The 26,456-nt window shown below is 43.2% G+C and overlaps 1 protein-coding gene across 1 annotated transcript in view; it reads left to right on the top strand.

The window, feature by feature from the left end:
* Positions 1 to 4,433: 4,433 nt before the first annotated feature.
* The window catches only part of ei24 (EI24 autophagy associated transmembrane protein), a 45,520-nt gene continuing 23,497 nt past the window's right edge, over positions 4,434 to 26,456 (top strand). Inside the window, exons 1-4 of the mRNA XM_078531248.1 lie at positions 4,434 to 4,501; positions 8,141 to 8,268; positions 16,941 to 17,089; positions 19,587 to 19,647. Coding sequence (XP_078387374.1) covers positions 8,227 to 8,268; positions 16,941 to 17,089; positions 19,587 to 19,647 — 252 coding nt within the window. The 5' untranslated portion in view covers positions 4,434 to 4,501; positions 8,141 to 8,226. The remainder of the gene's footprint in view (positions 4,502 to 8,140; positions 8,269 to 16,940; positions 17,090 to 19,586; positions 19,648 to 26,456) is intronic.

The following is a 26,456-nucleotide window of genomic DNA, read 5'->3' as shown; positions in this document are numbered from 1 at the left end:
TTAGCCTGGGTCTCTGGATTACTAGGCCAGTGATTGTTTTCATTAACCACCGTCTCCCCCAGATTATTCTGGCATTCAGTGAGTTCATGGCTGATCTACACGCTGACTCCATGGGAAGAATTTTCTCCCCGTTTGGTGGTGGTGGGGGGTGGGGGGGGGGGGGGAAAGAGTGCAGGAGCGGGCGCGCCTCCGATCAGCGGTGCGCTGTTATTTTACGTGGCCAGGCCAATTAAGGCTATGCAGAACTGCCGAAGGGTCATGAAGACTCGAAACGTTAACTGATTTCTTCTCCACCGATGCTGCCAGACCTGCTGAGTTTTTCCAGGTAATTCTGTTTTTGTTTTTAATCTCCTGTAGTTGTGGAGACAAAAGACTGATTTGCAGCTCTCAGCAGACATCCAAAATCCATCTCCTGTTGATTTTATCTCAGAATGTGTGAATGGTCTGAGATGAAAAGAACATGGACTCTGGGTGCGAGTCATAGTTTTTTTCCTTCCACAATACACAGGGAAAAATTAGTTTAAGAACTGGTGTGTGACTGTGAGACAGCGAGAAGAAGAACAAGCTAGTCGTCCTCCTGCAGCTTGCAGGCAAAAGATCTGGGAACTGTTTAAATCCCCTCAGGCTGTACAGCTCAAAATGAAAGGCTGTAAATGATTGTAATATTGTTTGTACTGATGCACCTGGTGATACATTTTGTTAAAGTTGAACCGGATTGTACCCTTGTAATGGTGTTTTTGAAATGGTTTGGAATGTGGTTGAAGATATTTTATGAATAAAGTATATTTTTGCAAAAAAAAAAGGCAAAAGATCTCTCTTTTTCTCTCTCTGTTGTTGGAGGCAAAGCTAAGCAGAAGCCACAATCCAAAGGAAATAGGACAGCCTTTCAGCCATCTTGCAGAACCAAGTGTCTCCAAACTAACTGCAAAACTGCCAAAGTCAGATCTACTGGAATTACCCAACTTAACAGCCGCAACACACCGCCATCTCTGCCTCACAGGCAAGCATAAGACCGATTTGGTTTTTTTTTAAACTTTTATTTGGACTCTTCAGATTTTTGATCTGTGTATGCGTGTTGCATTTTTATTATTTTTCTCAGGTTTTAGTAACTAATAAACTTTTTCTTGGACTCAAGAAAGCCTGGTTAAATTGGCTCCTTCTAAAAAATAAACACATTTGAACTGGGAATAGGTATCCACGGGTGGGGGGGGGGGGGGGGGGGGGGGGGGCGGTGTTGGGATAGAAGTGATCCCATTTAAATTAACCTTGTGACCAGCTGAGGGGGCTGAATAAAGAAGGGGAGCCAGCTCATTCTTCCTCACCCTGGAGCATAACAAAATTGGGGTCCCTTTCAGGAAGTTAACAAATTGGGGGACCTCACCAGGGGTCCGGTCATAACATGTAGTACTGAAGATATATGTGCTCCAGAACTAGCCACACCCCGAGGAGGGTCAGGGAGAGGGAGGGGTGGGAAGCAGGAGGGGCGGTGAGTGGAAGAGGGGGCAAATACTCATTGGAATTTAGAAGAATGAGAAGTGATCTTATTGAAACACAAGATTCTGAGGGGGCTTGACAGGGTAGATGCTGAGAGGATATTTCCTCTCGTGGGGGAATCTAGAACTAGAGGGCACAGTTTCAAAATAAGGGGTCTTCCATTTAAGTTGGAGATGAGGAGGAATTTCTTCTCTCAGAGGGTCGTTAATCTTTGGAATTCTCTTCCAGAGAAGCAAACTTCAGAATCCTTCAGTGCAGAGGGATCTGGGTGTCCTCGTGCATGAATCGCTGAAAGCTAGTATGCAGGTACAGCAGGTAATAAGGAAGGCAAATGGAATTTTGGCATTTATTGCTAAAGGAATAGAGTGTAAAAATAGGGAAGTGTTGTTGCAACTGTACAAGATATTGGTGATACCGCACCCGGAGTACTGTGCACAGTTTTGGTCCCCTTACTTGTGGAAGGATGTAGTTGCACTGGAGGCGGTTCAGAGGAGGTTCACTAGATTGATTCCAGTGATGCAGGGCTTGTCTTATGAGGAGAGACTGAGCAGTTTAGGCCTATACTCACTAGAGTTTAGAAGGATGAGAGGAGATCTACTTAAGGTATATAAGATGCTAAAGAGGATAGACAAAGTAGACGTAGAGCAGATGTTTCCCCTTCTGGGGAATTCTAGAACGAGAGGCCATAGTTTTAGGCTAAGGGGTGGTAGATTTAAATCAGAGATGAGGAGGAATTACTTTTCTCAAAGGGTCACGAATCTGTGGAGTTCACTACCTCAGAGTTTAGTAGATGCCGGGACACTGAATGAATTTAAGGAGGAGATAGACAGATTTTTAATTAGTAATGGGTTGAAAGGTTATGGGGAGAGGGTGGGAAATTGGAGTTGAGGCCGAAATGAGATCAGCCATGATCTTAATGAATGGCAGGACAGGCTCAAGGGGCTGAATTGCCCACTCCTGCTCCTAGTTCTCAAGTTCAGCGGAGGCTGGGTCATTGAATATATTCAAGGCTGAGTTAGGCAGATTTTTGATTGACAAGAGAGCCCAGCATTATTGGGGGAGGCAGGAAAGTGGAGTTAAGCCCACAATCAGATCAGCCAAGATCTTATTGAATGGGGGAAGCAGGCTCAAGGGACTAAATGGCCTACTCCTGCTCCTAATTCTTATGATCCTATGATCCTTTCATGCAGAAATAAAAATAGAAAATGCTGAAAATACTCAGAAGGTCTGGCAGTGTCTGTGGAGAGAAGATCAGAGTTATTGTTACAGATCTGTGACATTTCATCAGAGGTGATGATCTCTGATGAATGGTCATAGACCTGACATGTTAACCCTGTTTTTCCCTCCAGAGATACTGCCAGACTTGCTGAGTATTTCTAACATTCTCCCCTTTATCCAGCCTACTTGTTACAGTCTCAAAGAACTCCAATGAATCTTTTAAAACAATTTCTCTTTCATAAAACCACATTGACAGTGCTTGATTATGATTTTCCAAACATCCTGCCACTACTTCCTTATTAATAGGTTCCAGCATTTTTCCAATGTCAAATATTAGGCTAACTGGCCTATAGGTTCCAGTTTTTTTTCTCCCTCCTTTCATAACTAAGGGTATCATATTTGTGGTTTTCCAATCTGCTGGGGCCTTTGCAGAATCTAATGAATTTTGGAAGATTACAACCAATATATTCACTATCTCTGCAGCCACTTCTTCTAAGACCCTAGGATGCAGGTCATAATTCCAGGGGACTTTATCAACCTTTAGTCCCATTAGTTTGCCTGTTACCTTTTCTCTAGTAATAATTATTGCTTTAAATTCCTCCCTTTTACTTGCTGATTTTCTACTATTATCGGAATGTTTCCAGTGTCCTCTACAGCAAAGGCAGATACAAAATATTTATTCAAAGTCTCTGCCATTTCTTCATTTCCTATTAATTCCCCAGTTTCTAAGGGACCAAGATTTACTTTAGCCATACTCCCTTTTTTTTCTAAAGTCATCCTTTCCTAGTTTCTAAAATTTTCCCAATCTCTGGCCCACCACTAATTTTTGCAATATTGTGCACCTTTTCTTTGAATTTGATACCATTAACTTCCTTAGTTAGCAACAGGTAGTTCATCCTTCTCAGAGTCTTACTTTCTCAATAATTCTCAACAAAAATCTATTCCATTAAGAATCTCCTTAAATGTCTGCCATTGCTCATCTACCATCTTACCCTTTAGCCTATTTTCCAATTCCACTTTGACCAACCTTGTCTTCATACCTTTTTTGATTTTGTTTGTTTAAGGCATTAGTTTTGGATCCAAGTCTCTCATCCTCAAACTGAACATGAAATTCTATCACAGAATGATCACTTTTCCCTAGAGGATTAAGAGTTACCCCACCTCCTTTTCCTTTCTGCTTATCCTTCCCAGGTGTTAAGCATTCAGTTCCCAAACTTGGTCACCTTGTAGCCATGCCTAGCTAAGGGTGTGACCGCCAAAGTTCAGACTCCAGCTCATCTACTCTGGGCTAAAGTTCCTCAAACTCAGACACTTACTGCAGATGTGGATCATACTGGTGTCTACCAGTTCCCACATGCTAAAGCTGTAACACATCACCTCTTATGCCATCTTTATTGTGTTTTGTTTAACTAATTAGGTTTTCAAGTTTAGAAATATCACTCAATTGCCTATTTATACTAATATATTACTCCTAACTAAGTACAATGCAGAATCTGTGGCCTATAATCATTCACAAATATAATAGAAGAAGTACCTGACACTAAAAGCTCAGCAGGCCTCCCCCACCTGCCTTTTGACCCACGCAACGGACGCCGGGAATTATAGTTCTCCGCGCACTGCCTGCCGGGGGTTCTAGTTTCCTGCACAACGCCTGCCGGGAGTTGTAGTCCCCGCCGCGTGGTGAGGAGGTGAACTGCATTTCCCGTCGCCCCACTGGCGGCGCATGCGCTCAGTAATCGGCCGTGGTCAGGCCTTGGCTGCGGCGAGCGTTCGTCTCTTGAGGCGGCGGGTGAGTATTATTCGGCGTACGGGGGAAATCGGGGAACCGGCAAGGGTTGGAGAGGTGGCATCGAGAGGACGGCAAGCTGTCGTCTTGTCTGTCCGGGGGCGGGGTGGTTACCTGGGTGGATGAGACTCAGACAGGGGCAGCACCGGGGTCATTGTCCTGATCACCTGAGGGATTGGCGGGGACCGCATGTCCCTTCCTGCTCTGGGGGGAGGGGGGGAGTCAAAACCCCTTCTCAATAGAGCTGTGGAGCAAAAAGCAGTTTGAGTTAATGGGAGAGAAGGCGAGAAAGGGGGAATAGAAAGGATTTGTACAAATCTCTGGATTGTGATGGAGATTTATCCGTCCTTTTCATCACCTGCAAAAAGCATGATGATGTGTTTCAACCAGAAGTTTGGTTAAAAAAAAAAATGCCAAAATATGAAGGGGGTGCCCCTTTAAGGCACCTTTTTTGACACCGGTGTATTTGGTGGTGTGGGTGTGATGATGTGTCACCTTTCAGAATGAACCACATCAGGGAGCGGGTCAGTGCGGCACACAGCCTTGGTGCTGTGATACCCCTTTAAGTTTGGAGATATTAATGCAGGTTTTGTGATGGCTTAATGTTTGTGACCAAATACTTCTGTTGGATTGCATTATAACACAGTTATAACAATATTAGTGCAAGTCACAGCAGATAAAGACATTTTAACACTGTTGTATAAGTTAATGCAAGCTTCAGATTGTGTAATTCCATGTTTCTTAGTCAGGAACTTCTGTGCCAGCAAGTTGCACTTCTGAAACAGACTTCTTTGACACAAACAGTCTGAACTATACAGTGGTATTGGCATAAAGCAGGTACCCCTCAAGGGTAAATTTTGAGTGATATCAGTAGCATACCCTAACTCAGAACTCCCTAACTGGCAGATTCATTTCTCCTCCTCATGCCCACCACTCCTTTTTAATGGGCAGAGTCATCCTAGCTTTGAGGAAAAGATCAAAGATACTATACATCTTGATGTCATTGGGTACAAGACAGCAAGGGTTTCAATTTCTCCAGCAAAGAGCTACAGTGGTACATTGGGGTCAAATGGTGCTATAAACCTGTGTAGTGATATACAGGGTTCTGAAATAATGCCATTGTGTAATGGGCTTATTAACAGAGCAATTTATGTGGGTGATTATATTTCTTTATAAGGTGTTGTGTTTTAAGTGGATCTTTATTTTTAGATAGAGCTGTTTCAAAAATGCTTTTCTGATGAATCACTTTGAACTGAAAGCTTATACATATGTACAGGACTCTGATAATTGCAAGCCTAGCTCATGAGTATTTGCTGTTTACATATATCTGCTGTTAAATATTCCATGCTCCGTGGCAACTTAAAAGAGAGAAGCTATTTCATTTTTCCCTCCCAATTTTCTCCTGGTTTCCAAAAACGCTCATGAGTTTGTGTTAGCAGTATGATTTTATCATTTCTGAAATGTCACTAGCACCTCATACACAAAAGTAACTTTTCTTCATGTGTGAGTCCAGACAGTGATTACTGTCAGAGTAACTGACTATGTTTGGGAGAGTGGAGAAGGGTCTCCTCCGGCCTCCCTACACCCTACATTTCGTTTCCAGCTTAGCCACTGCCTAGCAATTGCTTGACTCCGTTCAGAGCTGGGCTCGAACTCTGTTTTATATATCAAAAGTGTCATGAAGTCCTGCTCACCCTGTACCCTGTCCTTGAAAATTACTGCTGTCCCTCTTATCACCGAGAAATGAATGTAACTTGCATAGAGGGAGATGAATGAATTGGTGCTTTAATATTGGTGGCCCAGAATTTGTGTACACAAATGGTAATATCACTGCATCGAAACAATAACATATACTTGCAAATATTGGTGACTTGAGAAGTGAAATCTGAGTGAGCTAAGGGTGATGGACAAAGTCTAAACAAAGTAATGGACACAGTGTTATATGAAAACCACTTTGTTGTGATAGTGTGAAAGGAAGCTATATGAAATTATTGCAACTCTCCCTAGCATTAATACAAAAGACTTACCAGAACCTGAACGAAGAAAGATCTCTTTTTGTGAAATCCACCCCTCCACCATCTACGTGGCATTAATGGGTACAGTGAATGGCCCACAGCTATACCGCCAGGTGTGAGGGTACTGTAGTACTCAGTCATTGCCCTTGGAACTAGAAAGTTTATTTGAGCAGTCAGGAGAGGGCTGGTAGTCTGTGTTTAATCTGAATATGAATTCAAATTGTAATCATACTTAAAAAGCCTCCTGGGTTTTATAAAATTACTTAGATCATGCTACTGGATAATTTGATTATTCTAAAACGAAGAAACACAGATTTGAATTCACATGATAGGAATAGACTTATCTCAAAGTGAAGGTCTAATGTCAATCAATCAATGCACGAATTTTAGCCGGTGTCTCAGTTTAACACACATCAGGATTGTAGGTAGAGTTCTTACTTAAGAGTAAATGTAAGATCCTTTACTTCTATCTTGTTTCAGCCCATCAGTTTCTAGACTTTGAGTCTCTTTACATTTTATCCATTTCTCTTTTGTGCCCCTGCAGTGTATGAATGAGAATAGTGATGTTATCACATACATAATTATGAGCTTTTAAGGACTTGAGAAGTGAAATCTGAGTGATCTGAGGCAGATCAACAAGGGAGCAAAGGACTGAAGGCATGTTATATGAAAGCAACCTTTGTGTTTTGATGACTTGAAACGAAGCTTTTCAATAAACTATTTCTCCCCTCCACACCCACCCCTTCCCCCGGTCCTGTGTTTGTTTTAAAACTGCTCGACATGGGCACAAAGACAATTGAGTTAATTTGTTTGGTTTTTCTCTTTTTTTTCTTTTCTCACTCTCGTTTCTTTCGCGCTCCTTCTGTCTCTCGCGCTCCCCCTCCCCTTCTCTCATGGTCCGTCCCTCTCTCTCTCGTGCTCGCACGCACTCTAGTCCGCTCCCTATTGCTTGCTCTATCACTTGCTCGCTCCCTAACATTCACTCTCTCTCTCACTTGTACTTGCTCGCGCTCTCTTGCTCCAATTCTCTTGCTCTCTCTCACACTTTCTCTGGCTCTTTCGCGCTCTCTGGTTCATGCTCGCTCTCTTCTCTTGTTTGCTCTCTCGAACACCAGAGGGGAACATGTGCGCGAGCACACGAATGCAAGAGGGGGTGTGCAAGCGCGAGACAGAGAGCGTGCTCAAGAGAGAGCACGTGCAAGAGAACGAGAGCGCACAGGCGAAGGAGAGGGGGCGAGCGGTGGGGGAGGGCAGGTGAGCAAGGGAAGGCATGGGCGAGCAGGAGGGGGGCGAGAGGGAGGGAGGGTGTGAGGGAGGGAGGGCAAGCGAGGGCGCGGTTGAGAGGGAGAGGGCACGGGCGAGCACTAGTGGAAAGGGAGAGGGAGAGCACCCTTCTCGCCCTCGTCCCTTCACCCCCACGCGCCCTCTCAATTTCTAGCACTTGCTCCCTCTCGCATTCTTGCCCTGGATCCCTCTCGCTTTCTGGCTCTCGCTTTCTTGCCCCGCTCCCTCACCTCCCCCCTCGCTCGTTCTCTTTTGCTCACTCTCTCCAGTCTTCCCTCCACCCGACCCAATCGAGTGCAGGTGGCTAGTGTGTCTGACCTGGCGATGTTGCTCCTCTCCTCAGGTTTCTGAGCTGACTGCTCACTCCCATAATGAGATGCTTCTGTGAAGCTGCTGTTGATATGGTGTACAGTTGATGCTGCTCTGGCTATGGCTGATAGCGTTAGGACGTTCCTTCTGGATGTAGCTAAGGTGAGTGTCCTTCATATTGTAAAAACTGTTCTGAGACCCCAGGTACAAAGAAAGACATCACACCATCAAAGCTGCAGATTGCAGATGAAATTTAGGAAGGTGAAATTCCAATTCTCAGGTTCATGCATGGCTTGTGCAATGTGAGTCTATTTTGAAAATGCTGTTTGATATACTTTATATTTAGATGTGTATGTCACCAATGTGTTAAATTTAATGTGACAAGGTTGGTCTTCCTGCGTTCAGAACTCTCTGCCCCACCTCAAGAAGTTTCTTCCCCACCTCTCCTGAAGGTGCTGACTCGTTAGGGGTGTGTTTCCACATTCATTGTCAACCTAGATGGCTGATTTTAATAGAAATTGAGTCTCAGTCCACATAATTCATAGCAACAGAAGAAGGTCTTTCATCCTGTCAAGCCTATCCTGACTTCACTTAGATCATGGCTGATCTGTGCAGCCTATTTATCCCCATATCCCTTGGTAGGTTCTGCACAGAGGTGGAAGATTTTCTATTTCACTGAATGTTCTCTGTTGTTTACTCCATTTTCTCGCTGTTGAGATGTCTGTGTCACCAACATGTTCAGTTTACAGTGATACCTGACCTTGAAAGAGGTGTCTCACAATGGGGTTTGTTTGGTACTACCCAGTGCATAAACAAGGAAAGAGTTTATACAGCCTCTTCCAGATGACAAAAAATGCTTCACAGCGAATGAATTATTTTGAAATATAGCCCCTGTTACATGGGCATACTTGGCAGCCAATGTATCCACAAACAGCAATTGAGTCAGAAACAAGAGCTTCTATTTGTAGAGTCTGTAGAGATGTATTACTGAGAGGCTTCTTTAGTTGAACAACAAACTTTATTTACAGAGCTGCTGGATTAGCTGCAGGCCTCTAGCAAGGCTAGAGAGAGGTGGTGGCATAGCGGTATTGTCCTGAGGGACCTGGGTTCAAATCCCACCATGGCACAAAAAAATCTGGAATTAAAAGTTTGATGATGACCATGAAACCATTGCCAATTGTCATTAAAAAAAAATCCATCTGGTTCACTAATGCCCTTTAGGGAGATCTGCCACCCTTATCTGGTCAGAAGTCAGTGCCCTCTGAACAAGGGCAATTAGGGATGGGCTATAAAAGCTGGCCCAGCCAGCGACACCCGCATCCCATGACCGAATAAAAAAGATACATCTCTAGACCAGGAAAACTCCGCCCCTTATAAGCTTCATCATGCTCGATGTTGATTGGCTGTTCTGACCATGTGACCCTTGTTCTGTAAGGCTAGCCTTAAAGCAGCAATCACCAATCATCAATCTCCCCCCTTTTAATTTCTTGTTTCCTTATTTACACAAATTCTTTATACGGGTGAATAGAAAACAATATCAAAAATCTTAGAAATAATCACACTGGCACTTTGTCACGAATTCAGATTATACACTTATATACATAGGCCCAGTAATTACTGGAGTTTCCTGTTCTGGGTAGAGTAGTGTAATTCTATAACCTGAGGCTCTCCTACAGGATCGACACTAACAGGAACTGCGATAACGGGTACCTCTTTTGGAAAAGGCTGTTTATCACTATTTAATTCAATGGAAACATCAGTTATGTCTATAACAGGCCAATCAGGTACTTTGGTGCTTTCGGGTTCGATAACATTCCTTGGTGGCAACTCTGAGTGTGGAAGCATCTCCCTCATCCTCAGGTGATCCACGTGTTTACGGACAATCTGGCCTTCCACGTTTACTTGGTATGAAAGGGGTCCGCTACCGAAGTTTCTTACGTATACGATTTCATCTACTATAAATTTCCGTGCTCTACTGTGCAAACCATGGCTTGTTTCCTGATTACCTCGGTCCTTCTCTACCCTCCCTGGCAAATTTGGAAATACGTGGCTCAGTCTCGTTCTGAGGCAACGTTTCATTAGCAGTCCTGCTAGTGGAACTCCAGTTGTTGCATGTGGAGTCGTGCAGTAGCTAAGAAGAAAGCATGAGATTGTGGCTTCCAAGGTTCCTTCCAACAATGTTTTTTCAGTCCTGACTTGAAAGTTTGGACGGCTCTCTCGGCTAGACTGTTTGATACTGGGTGGTTAGGCGCAGTTTGGATGTGTTTAGTGCCGTTTAGATTGTGAAGTCCTGAAATTCAGCACTTGTTAAGTACGGCTCCATTGTCTGATACAATAACTCTGGGCAATCCGTGAGTGGAAAAGCATTGGCGTAACCTTTCGATGGCAGCATGTGATGCAGGTCATTTCACCTCAAAAATCTCCATCCATTTTGAGTGCGCATCAATTATGAGCAATATCGTTGTGTCTCAGAATGGACCCACGTGGTCTATATGGATCCGCACCCATGGTCAGCCAGGCCATTCCCAAGGGTGTAGGGCGGCTGTAGCTGGCAACTTCTGTTGCATTTGGCAGTGTTGATAGTGCTTGACTAACTTCTCTATCTGCATCTGTACCAGTCCACACAAAACTCCTGGCGAGCATTGTCATTTTAGAAATGCCAGGATGAGTGCTGTGTAACTCGGCCAGGAGCAGTTCTCTGTCTGGTACAGGAACGATTACTCTTGCTTCCCAGAGTACGATGCCATCCTGACAACTCAATTCATATTTGCCGGTAAAAAATAGTTTCATTTCCTCAGCGACTGGCTCATTTAACTGCCCTGTAAGTATCTGGTCTGTCACTTTGGACAGAAACAGATCTCAATTGGTCCAATTCCTGATCTGCTTCGTGCAGACGGGTGATGTGTCTAAAAAATTAAATGCAAGGACAATTTCTTGGGGTACAGGAGTATACGAGATGCTTTCTTGCAAGGGTAGGCAGCTAAGGGTGTCCACATACGCTATGTGTATCCCAAGTCGGTGCTTGAAAGTGTATTCGTAGGCGGACAGAATTGCTAAATTCTTGCCGGGGCTAAAGGCGGGATGGTCTTGTCTTCTTTGAAAAGGCCCAAAAGCGGTTCATGATCAGAGACAATAGTAAAGTGCCTACCACGTAAGTACTGGTGGAATTTTTTAACTCCAAAGACTATTGACAGTCCTTCCTTCTCAATCTGTGAATAACCTTTTTCAACCACTGAGAGGGTTCTTGATACGTAAGCTATTGGCCTCTCAGATCTGTCGTCCATTTCATGGGATAATACTGCACCAACATTATATGGAGAGGCATCGAAGGTCAATATCAATTCTTTAGGTGGGTCAAAGTGCACCAAGAAGGTTGAGGAGTGCAGCAGTTGTTCTACTCTGTTGAGGCTGCCTCCTATTGTGCCTTCCAGGAGCAACGATGGTGCTTCTTTAGCAGTATGTGCAAGGGGGGTCAGTACAGTCGATAAGTCGGGTAAAAATCGCCTGTAGTAGTTTACCATCCCTAAAAATGATTTGAGTTCAGTGATACTTGTGGGGGAAGGCCTCCTTTATTGCCTTAACCTTTTCTTCCACGGGATGTAATCCTTGTACGTCTACACACCTTGGTGGCTTGGAAAGTGCATTTCTCTCTTTTTAGACGGACTCCAGCTTCCAGAAATCTTTTTAATACCTCCACTAAGTTTGCTAAATGCTTGGCCTCTGTCGAAGTAATCCCTGTGGCACACTCACCTTCGTCCTTTGAAATATTGCACATGCCGAGGACACGCCAAAAGGTAGGTGTGTATACTGGAATAGGCCTTTGTGTGTGTTTATTGTGACAACCCCCCGGGATGTGTTATCTAACTCGAGTTTCTGGTACGTGTGGCTTATATCAAACTTAGTGTAGGATTGAACTCCTGCCAGCTTTGCGTACAAGTCTTCAGTTCTTGGAATTGCATATTTATCCAATTTGGTGGCCCGATTAACTGTTAGCCTATAATCACTGCAAATGCAGACAGTCTTATCCAGTTTCAGTATGGGGACGATAGGTGCTGCCCTTTCCGCAATTGAACCAGCTATATGATGCCTAGTTCCTCCAAACTGTTTAACTCAGCATCCACTTTCTTTCTTAAGGCATATGGTACTGGTCTTGCCTTAAAAAAAATCAGGGAGTTACCTCTGGATCAACATAAATTTTGGCTTGCAAGCCTTTGATTTTTCCTAATTCGTTGTGAAAGATGCTGTCGTATTTTTTTAACAACTCTAGCAGATCTCCTGCCTGCACTTGAAAAATCTGGGACCAGTTTAACTTGATTTCTTTTAGCCAATCACGGCCCAGAAGGCTTGGTCCTTCCCCAGTCAATATTATTACTGGGAGCTGCTGCCCATAGCTCACAGGTACCGTGGTGGTGCTTTTTACTTTTATGGCTTCTCCCGTGTAAGTCTTCAACTGGGCCGAAGCTCTCTCCAGGCTTAAGAGTTGGGTACCTTCTCTCAGGTACTGAAACGTGCACCCATCCATCACTGTGGCTGATGCCTCTATATCCACCTGCATAACTAGAGGCTTCCCAGTTTTGTGGAGTGTGACAGAAATAGCCTTGACTGCTTTAAAATTAAAAAGAGGGAGTGAATGTCAGAATCAGTTATTTCAGGCTCTTTCACATTATGTATTTCTAACATCTTTGCTGGCTGGTTACTTGGCAGGCTGGACTTAGCCCTGCACTGCTTTATCAAATGTCCTCTTTTGCGACAGTAATAGCACTCGGCCTCCTTAAATCCAAATGTTTCAGGAGTTACCCCCACATTGGTAACATTTCAACTTCAGGATCGCTGTCTGATTGCCTCTGGTATATTTTTTTGATTTCTGGGTGATTGCAAATGATTCCCACTTTGCCGCTGCCTCTGGCTGCAGGTTCCAACCCCTACTGGTAAATAGCACCATTTTGCAAACTCTGCAGTTCCTACAAATCTTTTTCAGCGCATTCCATGGCCAGCGCTATCTCCATTGTTTGTTTGAAATTTATATCGACTTTTTCCAGCAATTAACACTGAATGGCATTATTGCGCACACCACAAACTAACCAAACACCTAGCATGTCGTTCAAGGTCGCTCCAAAATCACAATGCTCTGACCGTTGCTTCAACTTAGCAATGTAAGTTCCGATCGATTCACCTGGGGCCCTCGCCCTTATATTAAATTTGAATCTTTGCATAATGACTGATGATTTGAGCTGAAAATGGCCCTTCACTAAATCCACAAGCTCACTGAACAATTTGGAGTCAGGTGCGCTTGGGGCTGCAGCACTGCGAATAATAAGGTTGTAGGTTTGACCCCACAGACACTGCTTTGTGCCTTGCCTCCTCCCTTATTTCATTAGCCTGGCAATAAAACCCGAGGTGCTCTGTGTATTGAGTATTCAAATGAGTTGATCCTCCCAAAGAGAGGTATCCTGTTGAGTATATTTTTTTTCCCTTCTTTAAAACGAGATACTCACAGTTGTAGGGCGAGAGGCAGCGCCAGGATCATTTCTCTCCGTTGCCAGATGTAGAGATGTATTACTGAGATGCTTCTTTAGTTGAACAACGAACTTTATTTACAGAGCTGATGGATTAGCTACAGGCCTCTAGCAAGGCTACAATCCGCGCTCTAGACTAGGAAAACTCGCCTTTATAAGCTTCCCCACACTCGATGTTGTTTGGCTGTCCTGACCACATGACCCACGCTCATAAGGCTTCCCTTAAAGCAACAATCACCACCAAGTGTCAAAATGTAATAAAATCCCAATGCACTTCAGAGGAGCATTATAAAACAAAGTGTGACACCAAGCCCTGTAAAGAGATATTAGGTCAGATGACCAAGAGTTTGGTTTTAAGAAGGAGGAAAGCAAGATAGAAAGGTGGAGAGGTTTGGGAGACAGTTTAGAGAGAGGAAACCAGTTGAGCTGTTTTTTTGGTTACGTTGCTTGAGGGAAGGATATTGGCCAAAACACCAGAGAACACCCAGCGCTCTGTATAGTACCATGGCATCTTTCACAATCATCTGAAGAGGCAGGCAGGGAGGGTTTTAGTTAACACTGTCTGAGAAACGAAACTCCCTAAGTACCCCACTGAAGCTTGGTCTCAAGTTCCTGGAACGGGGCTTGATCCCACAACCTTTGGACCCCGGGGGTGATGAGCAGTCATTCTGCCCAAAAAGGACAGTGATAGTTTGAGCTTTTCCACTGTGAGCCATCATATTTGACCCTGATCCTGACTTTACCCAGCAAGGGACACATACCAGTTTTAATTCCCATACTATAATTGTCCCTGACGTAGCGGTAATGTCACTGGACTAGTAATCCAGAGATCCAGGCTAATGCTCTGGGTACATGGGTTCAAATCCCACCACAGCAGCTGGTGGAATTTAAAATCAATTAATAAAACTGGAATATAAAGTTAATCTCAGTAATGGCAACCACAAAACAATGGTCGATTATTGTAAAAACCCATCTGGTTCACTAACGTCCTTTAGGGAAGGACATAGAAACATAGAAAATAGGAGCAGGAGTAGGCCATTTGGCCCTTCGAGCCTGCTCCGCCATTCATTATGATCATGGCTGATCATCCAACTCAATAGCCTGCTCCCGCTTTCTCCTCATGTCCTTTGATCCCTTTTGCCCCAAGAGCTATATCTAATTCCTTCTTGAAATCGTACAATGTTTTGGCCTCAACTATTTTCTGTGGTAGCGAATTCCACGCGCTCACCGCTCTCTCTGGGTGAAGAAATTTCTCCTCATCTCAGTCCTAAATGGTCTACCCCGTATCCTCAGACTGTCCCTGGTTCTGGACTCCCCCACCATCGGGAACATCCTTCCTGCATCTACCCTGTCTAGTCCTGTTAGAATTTTATAGGTTTCTATGAGATCCTCCCTCATTCTTCTGAACTCCAGCGAATATAATCCTAACCGACTCAATCTCTCATCATATGTCAGTCCTGCCATCCCAGGAATCAGTATGGTAAACCTTCGCTGCACTCCCTCTATAGCAAGAACATCCTTCCTCAGATAAGAAGACCAAAACTGCACACAACATTCCAGGTGTGGTCTCACCAAGGCCCTGTATAATTGCAGCAAGACATCCCTGCTCCTGTACTCTAATCCTCATTATACTGCATCTGCCATGCATTTGCCCACTCACTCAGCTTGTCCAAATTACACTGAAGCATCTCTGCATCCTTTTCAAAGCTCACCCTTCCACCCAGCTTTGTGTCATCTGCAAATTTGGAGATATTACATTTAGTTCCCTCACCTAAATCATTAATATATATTGTGAATAGCTGGGGTCCCAGCACCGATCCCTGCGGTATTCCACTAGTCACTGCCTGCCATTCGGAAAAAGACCCATTTATTCCTACTCTTTGTTTCCTGTCTGCCAACCAGTTTTCTATCCATCTCAATACACTATCCCCAATCACATGCGCTTTAAGTTTACACTCTCATCTCTTATGTGGGACTTTGTCGAAAGCCTTCTGAAAGTCCAAATAAACCACATCCATTGGCTCCCCCTCATCAACTCTACTAGTTACATCCTTGAAAAATTACAGTAGATTTGTCAAGCATGATTTCCCTTTCGTAAATCCATGCTGACTCTGTCCAATACTGCCACTGTTTTCCAAGTGCTTTTATAATGGACTCTAGAATTTTCCCTACTACCGACGTCAGGCTGACTGGTCTATAATTCCCTGTTTTCTGTCTACCTCCCTTTTTAAATAGTGGAGTTACATTAGCTATCCGCCAATCTGTAGGAACTGTTCCAGAGTCTGTAGAATCTCGGAAGATGACCACCAATGCATCCACTATTTCTAGGGCTACTTCCTTAAGTACTCTGGGATGTAGATTATCAGGCCCTGGGGATTTATCGGCCTTCAATCCCAGCAATTTCCCCAACACCATTTCCCTACTAATACTGATTTCTTTCAGTTCCTCCCTCTCACTAAACCCTGTGTTCCCCAACATTTCTGGTATGTTATTTGTGTCCTCCTTTGTGAAGACAGAACCAAAGTATGTATTTAGTTGGTCAGCCATTTCTTTGTTCCCCATTATAAATTCCCCTGTTTCTAACTATAAGGGACCTTCATTTGTCTTCATTAATTTTTTTCTCTTCAAATCTGCCATCCTTACCTGGTCTGGCCTACATGTGGACTCCAGACCCACAGTGATGTGGTTGACTCTTAATTGCCCTCTGAAATAACCTAGCAAGATCAGTTCAAGGACAATTAGGGATGGGCAACAAATGCTGGCCTTGCCAGTGACGTCCACATGCCGTGAAAGAATAAAGAAAAAAACAGATTCAATTAGCCGAGGCAGGGATCAAACCTGGGACATTACTGGTTATCATGTTACGCCTTGTGGACCCCTATTGAGAAGTTTTAACCTGAATTTCCATTAAATTTCTATTACTTGGAATTTCAAGTGGGTCAAAATGTTTGATTGGGTGAAGGCTGTTTCACACAAAGACACTGGGAGTGCAATCCTGCTGAAAGTGCCTTCTACATTTGTTATTTATTTTGGTTTATATTCATTTTCCTAGATTTTAAATACTTATCCCTGCTCAGTTTATAGGCAAACAGTCTTAGATTTATCAATTCGTGTGAATTCCCAAAATTATGCCATTTTCTTTTGGCTGCTTCAGCTCAACATGTTTCATCCTGGGGAGTCACTGTGTCACAGCGAAACGCCACATTTAGTACCAGGGGTTGTCAGGGAAAGCTAACTGATTATTTCTTTTGAAGCGCTTCCTCGTTGAGAGTCAGAGAAGTTAGAAAAGCTCACAAAGCCCGCCTATTTTTATTTCAGGGCATAAAAGATTCCGTCTTCGGAATCCGAACCATCTCCAAACTTGATGAGCGAATTCACCAGAAGCGAGAAGAACAAAGGAGGAAGAAGGAGCAGCGCAGTGTACTTGCGCACCGGAGGGCCCAGATTGAGGACAAGAGAGAGGAAAAGTGAGTAAACACTGGCTACCCGATGGCAAGACCTTTGAATATAGAATGAGCGAGAAGCCTGCAGGTTTGAGTGATCATTTGTGCTATGGTACCACTGAGTTTTGTTTTTGTCACAAGCATTGGACAGATGCATTAAGGGCAGAAAGCTTGACTACAAAAATTTGCTAAAAGGCCCTGAAATTATACTTAATGCATTTGTCTGAGATGCCTGGCTGCTATTTTACCAGAGGCACTTTTTATTTTTAACTAAAACAGACATGAAGTTATTTGAGAGGACACGTAAAGTCCGTATCCATTTATAACTCACAGCATAATTTCAGGGCCTGGGTATAATGATTACTCCACAATAAAGTCCAGATGGAAATCCAGAGAAACTCAACATGATAAGAAGATTCAACACATTCAAACGCTTAGTTTTGTGAAAGATTTGGCATGAGTATAAAGCAGGAAATGTTCACATCAGGGAGCAGAGGAGAATGTAATCTTTGTTCACTTGAGTGAAATTCTTCCTGTCAATTGAAGGATGAAAATCAACATGGAATCCCATCTTGTGTTTGCACATGTTTTTGCTAAAATTATAGATGAGGTATATTGCACCTCTGTGTCGTTCACTGCTTTTGTTATTTTTCCCAATACTTTTAAGTTTTATTCAAATATATCGATAAAATTTAAAAGAAAGCATAAAGTTCTTTAAACAAGAGAGATGTTAATAACTATAATTATGACTGTAAGGCACACTGGAAGAGAGATGACATGAGAAAGAATACAGATACCATATTCCTGTATGGATGAAAGAACCATTACATAAATCCCATCATAAGTCTCATAATACAAAGGGATCTGTGCAAATTGACAAATATTTGACTGTAAAAACTGATGAGGGATATATAATTATTAAAAACTTTGAGGAATCAAGTATGAAATGGAAACTGAAACTGTTAAACAGTAAGAGTGCTTTGAACTGACCCACAGTTGTAGTTTAATTACAGCCTGAATCTTGAATTGGGCTCCAACCTGAAATTGGAACAAAGACAGCTCAGAGGATGGAGTTTCACTGTGCTTTGCTTCAGAGTCAGTTTGGAGCTGAGCACCCTGAAGTACAGTGTTGCTGTTGTAGTTAACTTCAAAATTGCACATTGCCTAGTATTGAAGAGGATAATAAAATATTAACAAAATGTGAATTTAGGATTAGCAATGTGGAAAGTGGATACAGCGAGAGCAGACTATGGGTGCTTGGTCTTCATGAGTAGGACAATGACTACAACGTTGATGTCTATGTGGCTACAGCGCAGGGCAACCACTCAATAAGAAAAGTGCAGCAGCTTTCAGTTTGCCTTGTAGGCCTGTTAGTTTGGTATGTATCCCATACAAGTGAGATATTTGTGGTTTAGTCCCACTATGGTGTGGAGTGGGGTTGGTCTGCAGCAGAATCTCCATCTATCCCCACTGCTCTGTTCAACCAGTGAAAAGCTTTCAACTTTTGTCTAATAATTGCTGAGGGGCAACTACAAGCCCCAACCTGTTTGTGCGAGGATTAGACAGAAAGTGTACTGCCATACTGACCCAGCAGATACTTGCGAATGTGAGCTGCGCCGACTCAACAGTACTGTGATGTAGCAGGAATGAAATTTGAAAAAATAAGCAACCCAGAAAGAGAAACCTGGAATAAAGAGAGTTCAGGAAAGAGCAAAATTGGAATTGACAGTGGGAGGCTCTTCTATCGTACTTTTGCTGCTTATTGTTATAAACACATCAATATAAAGGGACTTAATTTTCTCCTTTCACTAATTTTAGTGCCTCGGTTAATGAGTTAAATTCCTGTCTGTATTCATTACGTGGGTTAAAGACTGCATTAAGATAACACCTGATTGGAATTCAGTGAATAAGTTAAATTCATAAAGTGACAGCTACGGACACTATAGAAGGAGGAGTGTGTTGCTTTGCACGTACGTACATTTGTATTCTCCCAGCTGGAGTGGCAATGACCAGTGACTTGGTTTTTTTCCACTCCTTCCCTGGGTTCCTCAGGGCTCAAGCTAGGTCACAAGGTAGCAATGCTGGAGAGGTGTGTGATGGGATTGGGAATTCAATTGATGACTCTAGGTTGGTAACAACAAGACATAACCTCCAGATTAGTGTTAGAAGGATCAACGGAGAGGTGAGATACAATCTTTACCCAATGTGTTAAGGTTCAGAATGCTTTGCCACTGAGTCAAGTGTAGAATTTAGATTTTAAAAATTGAAGGAACAAGGAATGAGTTTGGAAGTGCAATGCTACAAGACAGTTCCATTCAGGGAACTATTACAGACATTTGAGCGTGAATGCCTCCACTACTGAAACTTTTATGATTTACATGGTAAACACTGGGTGACGTGCATGTATGTACAGTGTGCGTGCATGCAAGCAATGTTTGCATGCAACTGTCAGTTGGGGTAAAGACCAGCGTCACATACAGCTTGTTCTATTTGACAAAAGACATCTGCTACTATTTTTCAGTGAGCCGCGAATAGCACACCGGATCGTGCAGTGCTGTGCCTGGAATGGAGGAATATTCTGGGTAAGGCCACTGTATTTTACTTACTGTCAGGTCATCCTAAATGATGGTGGTCCTGGAATGTGATGAGCTCGACTGTTGGTTAACTTCTTTATTTTTACCTAAATCACAGCTGATTGAGCAATGGGACCTATACTGATCCACCAAAACGTCCAGGTAGTTTAGTTTAACATGGCTGAACAACCGTTTTATTATAAAGGGAAGAAATTGTGGACATTTATGTAATGTGATTGTTGAGGACATATAAGAGGAAGAGGCTTCTCCACCACCCCTCCCCCAAGTTGTTAACTACCCATACCACCATCCAGCAGGTGACTTGTAATTGAAAAGCAAAGTTATCTTAGGTAAGAGGTACAATATTACCCCTCCTTTTTACAGACTGTAATAACAGCTTGCCCTGTGGCCGGCTGTCATTGCAGTTTGCCCTGTCATTGCATACAAAACATACAGCATTTTGGAATAACATGCACTCTACAATAATGAACTCATTTGAAAATATACTAATGCAATGCTAGTGGCATTGCTCCTGGTAAATGGTATGACATGTTAATTTGTAACAATTGGACATTTTGTGTGGTAATGTATTATCCTGTGGTTAAGATGATAATTTTAAAGCCAAAAAGTCTTATTGCTGTCAACTATGTAGCCAGTGGAGGTTAAAAATGAAAGTTTACAAATTAATTGTCGGTTCCCAGCTTTGGGAAGTAAGCAGCATGAAATTACTGACATTTCTATTTTCTCATGACGTTTTTATCACACTTTGATGTCTAAACATGAGGTGGGTACTTTCAAAACATTGCAATTAAATATTTGAGTTTCACAAAACCTGTGGTACTTCAGCTGTAGTGTTACGATCAGGTGAGGAGTGGTCAATTGGCTTCCCTCTTTTCCTTCTCCTCGTTGGACCGCAACAGGTTTTTGTTTGAAAATTATATACTTACTTGCCAATTCATTGAGTTTACATGCTGTGATCATAAAGGAACAGGTTTTCTTGAGTTTAACAAAGAACTCTCTCTCTCTCTCACTCACTCACTCACTCACTCACTCACTCACTCACTCACTCACTCACTCTCACTCACTCACTCACTCACGCGCGCACACACACACACACACACACTCAAAGCTCACATACCCTTAAATATAGATTACAGAAGGGACAGGTTAGGTTGGTCAACGTAGAGTCCATAAGAAGTAATGTACAGTCTGTAGTTTGGTGACTCGGCTGGCTTCATGTTGAATTCAGTGGTCTTGCGACTTTCCTTTGGTGGTCCCGATCGTTCCGATTAAAAAGGTGGATGGCTGATTTGACTCTTCTTCTGAAGATGTTAGCGCTGGGTTATCTTAAAAGTACCTGCAGCAGAGGTGTCCCTGGATGGTCACAGCCAGCAAACAGGGTTTGAAGATTTCAAAGTGGGTTGGAGAGAGAAGGGAGGCAGGAGGAACCCCACTCAGGTCTTCTCTGACAGCGCCTCAGCTGCTTGTTCTCTTAATGCAGAGAAATAGGTGCTTAAACATAGAAAGGGTTGGCTTATCATGCGACCTCCCCCTCTCCAGCTGACCAGGGGATCCAAATAAGATCATTGCTGGGTATTCCAAAATAACTTGATTAGATTATGTCTCTGAAACTGATCTAATCAGGGTCCCATTGTTCAAGTGATTGTTCGCCTCCAACAGTTGAATATCTCAGATGATTGCCTTAATAGCTTTGCTAATGTAACAGGAAATGTGTGTTCTTCACATTTCCCTGAGGCCATTGCCTTTGATGAATTTTGCAGTTAGGCTGTTTCTATTCCAATGGATTGGAATATGGGATGTGCAGTAATGCAAATTGGGATGACCATCTTGGCTGCTAGGACAAGTCACCTTTCATCTAAGTGTTTAAGACACTCCCTTTCAAAGTTCAATTCAGGTTCCCAGCCAGTGGATTAAAAATCGTTATTTGACAAAAAGCACATTTTCATGACAGTAATGAAGAAATTTGTAGCAGACTGCAGTCACTATCATTCTTCAACGTTCGTTTAGAGCAGAACTTTCCCATCCAGGTGATGGTGGGTTTTGGTGCAAGCAAAGTGGAAAAGCTCCAGAAATTGATGTGGGGCTAGCCCAACATCATCCTGCCCTCTTTCAGCTTTCCCCAGGTTAGATTCCGATTCCAGTGGGGAACCCCTGTGGGTCTGGTAGGGAAGCTAATTGAGAATATTTTTCATTATGAGCTCCTTCTTTCCCAACAGTGCAAGGCTTCTACGCTGTGTCTGCACCTTACCCGAGTCACCCAAGGCGAGTGCACAGCGAGAAGAACTTCTTCAGTGAAATTGACAAACTTGGGAAGGCTTTGGTCAGTTACATAGAACAGCTCCACATATGGCCATTAAGAGACTTCTGTTCAAATCACTTATTCTCTCAGAGAATGGTTTCACTGCTTGACAGGTGATTGCTAACTTCTTGGAAGGAATTTCACCTTCAGCTGCACTTCCCTGCTGCCCGACTTCAGCATGGAATGGGAGCCGTTTGGCCAGCTGCACCTTCTACCTCTGCTGAGGGGGAAGAGCAGAAACCACACCACTGCCAACAGCTCCAGCAGGAGTAGCACAAGTGGCCTTCTCCTCAGTTGCATGCCCCTTCACAGCGCAAATGGGGTGGATACAGAGATCCAGCTGGAAGGAGGTGAGACCAGCCCCCAACCCGCAACAAAACATCTGCAGGAAGAGGATCAGCTCTCTTGATGCGTCTAAGCACCAGTGCGACAGGAGGCTCAGGCTGCTGGCATGTGTAGCCTCCTGAAACAAGTCCTCCTTCCCAGTGGAGCAGGTGGGCATGAATTGCCAAATGGCCTGTAACATGCCTTTCACTGGAGGGCCACCTTTACCCTCATCCCACCCCCAACCACACACCCGAGTCTTTACCTCCCCCCAAGTTTGTATGCTCTCTACTCCTGCAAGGAGAGAAAACAGGGGGGCATGCTGTAATGACTTGTTGGGAGGAGGGAGGACCCCATTTGTGGAAGGTGACTGTGAGGCATGACGGCAAAGGCTGAGCATGAGCGTTAGCTGTTTGGATGGGGATGTGCCTGCAGAGAGAGGAATGAATGGAGCTTGAAGATATGTTGCCCTGAGGGGTGCTGTGCAGGAAAATACTGGACACATCAGAGTCTGGGGCTTGGTACTTGAAAGTGTTACACCAACCACCTGTAATCTCCTGAGATCCTGGTGCACTCTTTGTGCACTCTCTCCAGGTTGGATGGAGCACACTCCTGCTGCTGACTTCCTTGGCCATTTCCATCCATGGTTACAAATGCAAAATACTGCAGATGCTGGAAATCTGCAAATACTCAGATGGAAGGCCATTGACCTGAAGTGTTAACTTTGTTTTTCTCTCTCTATAGATGCTGCCTGATCTGCTGAGTATTTCCAGGCATTTTCTGTTTTCATTCCATCCAAACATCTCTATTGGAGAGGTTCTCCTCTTCCTCCCATCCTTGGGAGAGGTCACCTCACTGCAGCCCCAAGGATCCCACAGCAGGACCTCCAGACTCGAGGAGCCGCCTTCCCAGGTCTACTCTCCATTCCTGTGGTTGCTGCAGCTCCAAAATCCAAGTGCTAGTGACTCGTAACTTATAACTCTTGCTGTGGTTCCTTTAATTAGAAATTCTATGACAGAATGGACGCACTACCCTGCCTGCCCTCCTTAATTGGTTGGGAAGACTGGAGGTGGAATGCTAATACTGCTGTTCTGGGAAGGAGCCTCCGCAAATTCCACCTATTTAGAAATCGGGTTCCTGACCTGAAAGTGGCCCTACCATTCTGGCAGGTACTAGGTGGACAAGATTCCGCCCCTAATGTCACAAAATAGAAGGGTAACAGGCCGATTTTAATCAGTCATTGGAACAAAAGGTGCTGCATCATTCATCAGGGATGAGACTTGAAAGGGAAATCAAAGTTTTTTCATGTTTCTTGGCAGCTCCTAGATAATGCAGGGAGTGTTCATAGTGTGCTAGGACCAGTAACCTACACAGGCATTAGAGCAAAGAGATGAGGAAAAGGGAACATTTTACAAGGAAAAAAGGAAGAAAGTAAACCAGAAACATCTTCACAAAAATGAAAACTTGAAAAAAAGTTGTTGCCTCACATACAAATCTGACATTCCAAATACAGACCACTGAGCAGAGCCAACCATAAATTACATTAGTGAAGTTTTTTTAATGTTTATATTTTTTTCTTCTTTCTCTCTTCACCCAGCCCCCTCTTTCCCAATATTGGCTCAGTGGTATTGCCCTCACCTCTGAATCAGAAAGTCGGGGGTTCAAGTCTTACTCCAGCGATTTAAGCACATAATCTCTAGATGTAATCTAGTGTCAAGGGAATACTGAAATGTTGGAGGTTCTGTCTTTAGATGAGAAGTGAATTTGAGATACTTTCTACCCTCTCAGTTGGATGTAAAATCCTTGTACTTTATTTGAAGAAGAGCAGGGGAATTCGCCAAGTGTCCCAGCCGATATTTAACTCTCAACCAATGCCACTGAAACAGATACAAACATACAAATTAGGAGCAGAAATAGGCCGTTCGGCTCCTTGAGCCACCATTCAACAAGATCATGGCTGACCTGATTGTGGCCTTAACTCCACATTCCGCCTGCGCTGAATAACTTTTGGCTCCCTTGTTAGTCAAAAATCTATCTATCTCTGCGTTAAAAGTATTCAATGACCCTGTCTCCACTGCTCTCCAGAGAGGAGTGTTCCAAGGACTCACGACCCTCTTGAGGGAAAAAGCTTCTTTTCATCTGGGTCTTAAAATGTGGGACCTCTTATATTTAAACTGTGTCCCCTAGTTGTAGTCTCTCCTACAAGGGGAAACATCTTTCAGCATCCACCTTGTCAAGTCCCCTCAGAATCTTTATGTTTCAGTAAGATCAGCTCTCATTCTTCTAAACTCCAATGGATACAACCCAGCCTGTCCAACCTCATAAGATAACACCCCACGACCCCCCAACCCCAGCTATCAGTCGAATGAACCTTCTTTGAATTGCTAACGCATTTATATATTTTCTTAAGAAAGGAGACCAAAACTGTACACAGTACTCCGGATGTAGCAAACATCCCTACTTTTATGTTACCCTTGCAATAAACGACAACATTCCATCTGCCTTCCTAATCACTTGCTGTACCTGCATACTGAGCTTTTGCGATTTCATGTACCCAGATCCCCCTTTACCTCAGGTTCTGCAGTCTCTCTCCACTTAAACAATATGCTGCTTTTCTATCCCTGCCAAAGTGGACAAATTCACATTTTCCCACCTTATACTCCATCTGCCAAATTTTTCCCCACTCACTCAACCTATGTCAATTTGCAGATTCTTTATGTCCTCTTCACAACTTACTTTCCTACCTACCTTTGGGTCATCAGCAAATATAGCAACCGTACATTCGGTCCCTTCATCCAGGTCATTAATATAGATTGTAAATAGTTGAGACCTCAGCACTGATCCCTGTGGCACTCCATTCGTCACATCTTGCCAAACCAAAAATGACTCATTTATGTCTACTCTGTTTCCTACCAGCTAACCAATCCTGTATCTGTGCTAATATGTTACCCCCTACACCATGAGCTCTTATTTTGCATAATAGCCTTTGATGTGACACCTTGTCAAATATCTTCTAGAAATTTAAGTACAGTACAACCACAGGTTCGCCTCTATTCACGTTGCATGTTACTTCCTCAAAGAACTTCAATAAATTAGCCAAAGATGATTTCCCTTTCACAAAACCATGTTGACTGTGCCTGATTTTCAGATTGAGATTTGCTAAGTGTTCCGCTACAACCTCCTCAATAATATATTCCAGCAATTTCCTTATAACAGATGTTAAGCTAACTGGCCTGTAGTTTCTTGCTTTCTGTCTCCCTCATTTCTTGAATAGAGGAGTCACATTCACTATTTCCAAATTTGAATGGACCTTTCCAGAATATAGGGAATTTTGGAAAATTAAAACCAGTGCCTCTACTTTCACAGCAGCTTTTAGTTCGAATAATTTTCTTAGTACCCTTTCCCTAGTGATTGTAATTGTTTAAATTCCTCCCTTTCACCTCTTGATTAACAATTATTTCTGGGATGTTATTTGCATCCTCTACAGTGAGGACTGATGCAAAAAATCTGTTCAATTCATCCACCATTTCCTTATTTTCCATTATAAATTCCCCATTCTCACACTGTAGAGCACCAACTCACTACTTTTTTCCTTTTTAAATACCTGTAGATCCTCTTACTATCTGTGTCTAATTTTTAAACTAGCTTTCTCTAGTACTCTGGTTTTTCCCTCCTTATTAATCTTAGTCATTCTTTGCTGTTCTTTACATTCTGTCCAATCTTCTGACCTGCTACTCATCTTTGTGGAATTATATGCTTTCTCTTTCAATTTGATACTATCTTTAACTTCCTTAGTTAGCCAAGGATGGTGATTTCTCTTAGGGACTTTCTTCCTCACTGGAGTGTATTTTTTCTAAGTATTCTGATATATCTCCTTAAATGTCTGCCACTGCATCTAAACTGACTTATCCCTTAATTTCCCAGCTCTGCCTTCATGCCATCACAATTGCCCTTATTTATGTTTAAAACACTAATCTTAGATCCACTCATCTCTCCCTCAAACTGAATGTAAAATTCAATCATTTTATGATCACTGCTTCCTCGAGGTGCCTTTGCTATGAGGTCATTAATTAATCCTGTCTCATTCCACATTTCCAGATCAGTATAGCCTACTTGCTGTCTGGTTGGTGCTAGAATGCGCTGCTCTGAGAAACTATCCTGAAAACACTACTAT

The sequence above is a fragment of the Cetorhinus maximus genome, chromosome 2, assembly GCF_964194155.1.
Source record: "Cetorhinus maximus chromosome 2, sCetMax3.hap1.1, whole genome shotgun sequence".
Classification (NCBI taxonomy): domain Eukaryota; kingdom Metazoa; phylum Chordata; class Chondrichthyes; order Lamniformes; family Cetorhinidae; genus Cetorhinus; species Cetorhinus maximus.
Note: the sequence above shows the minus strand (reverse complement) of the source record. Positions and strands in the feature narration are given on the sequence as shown.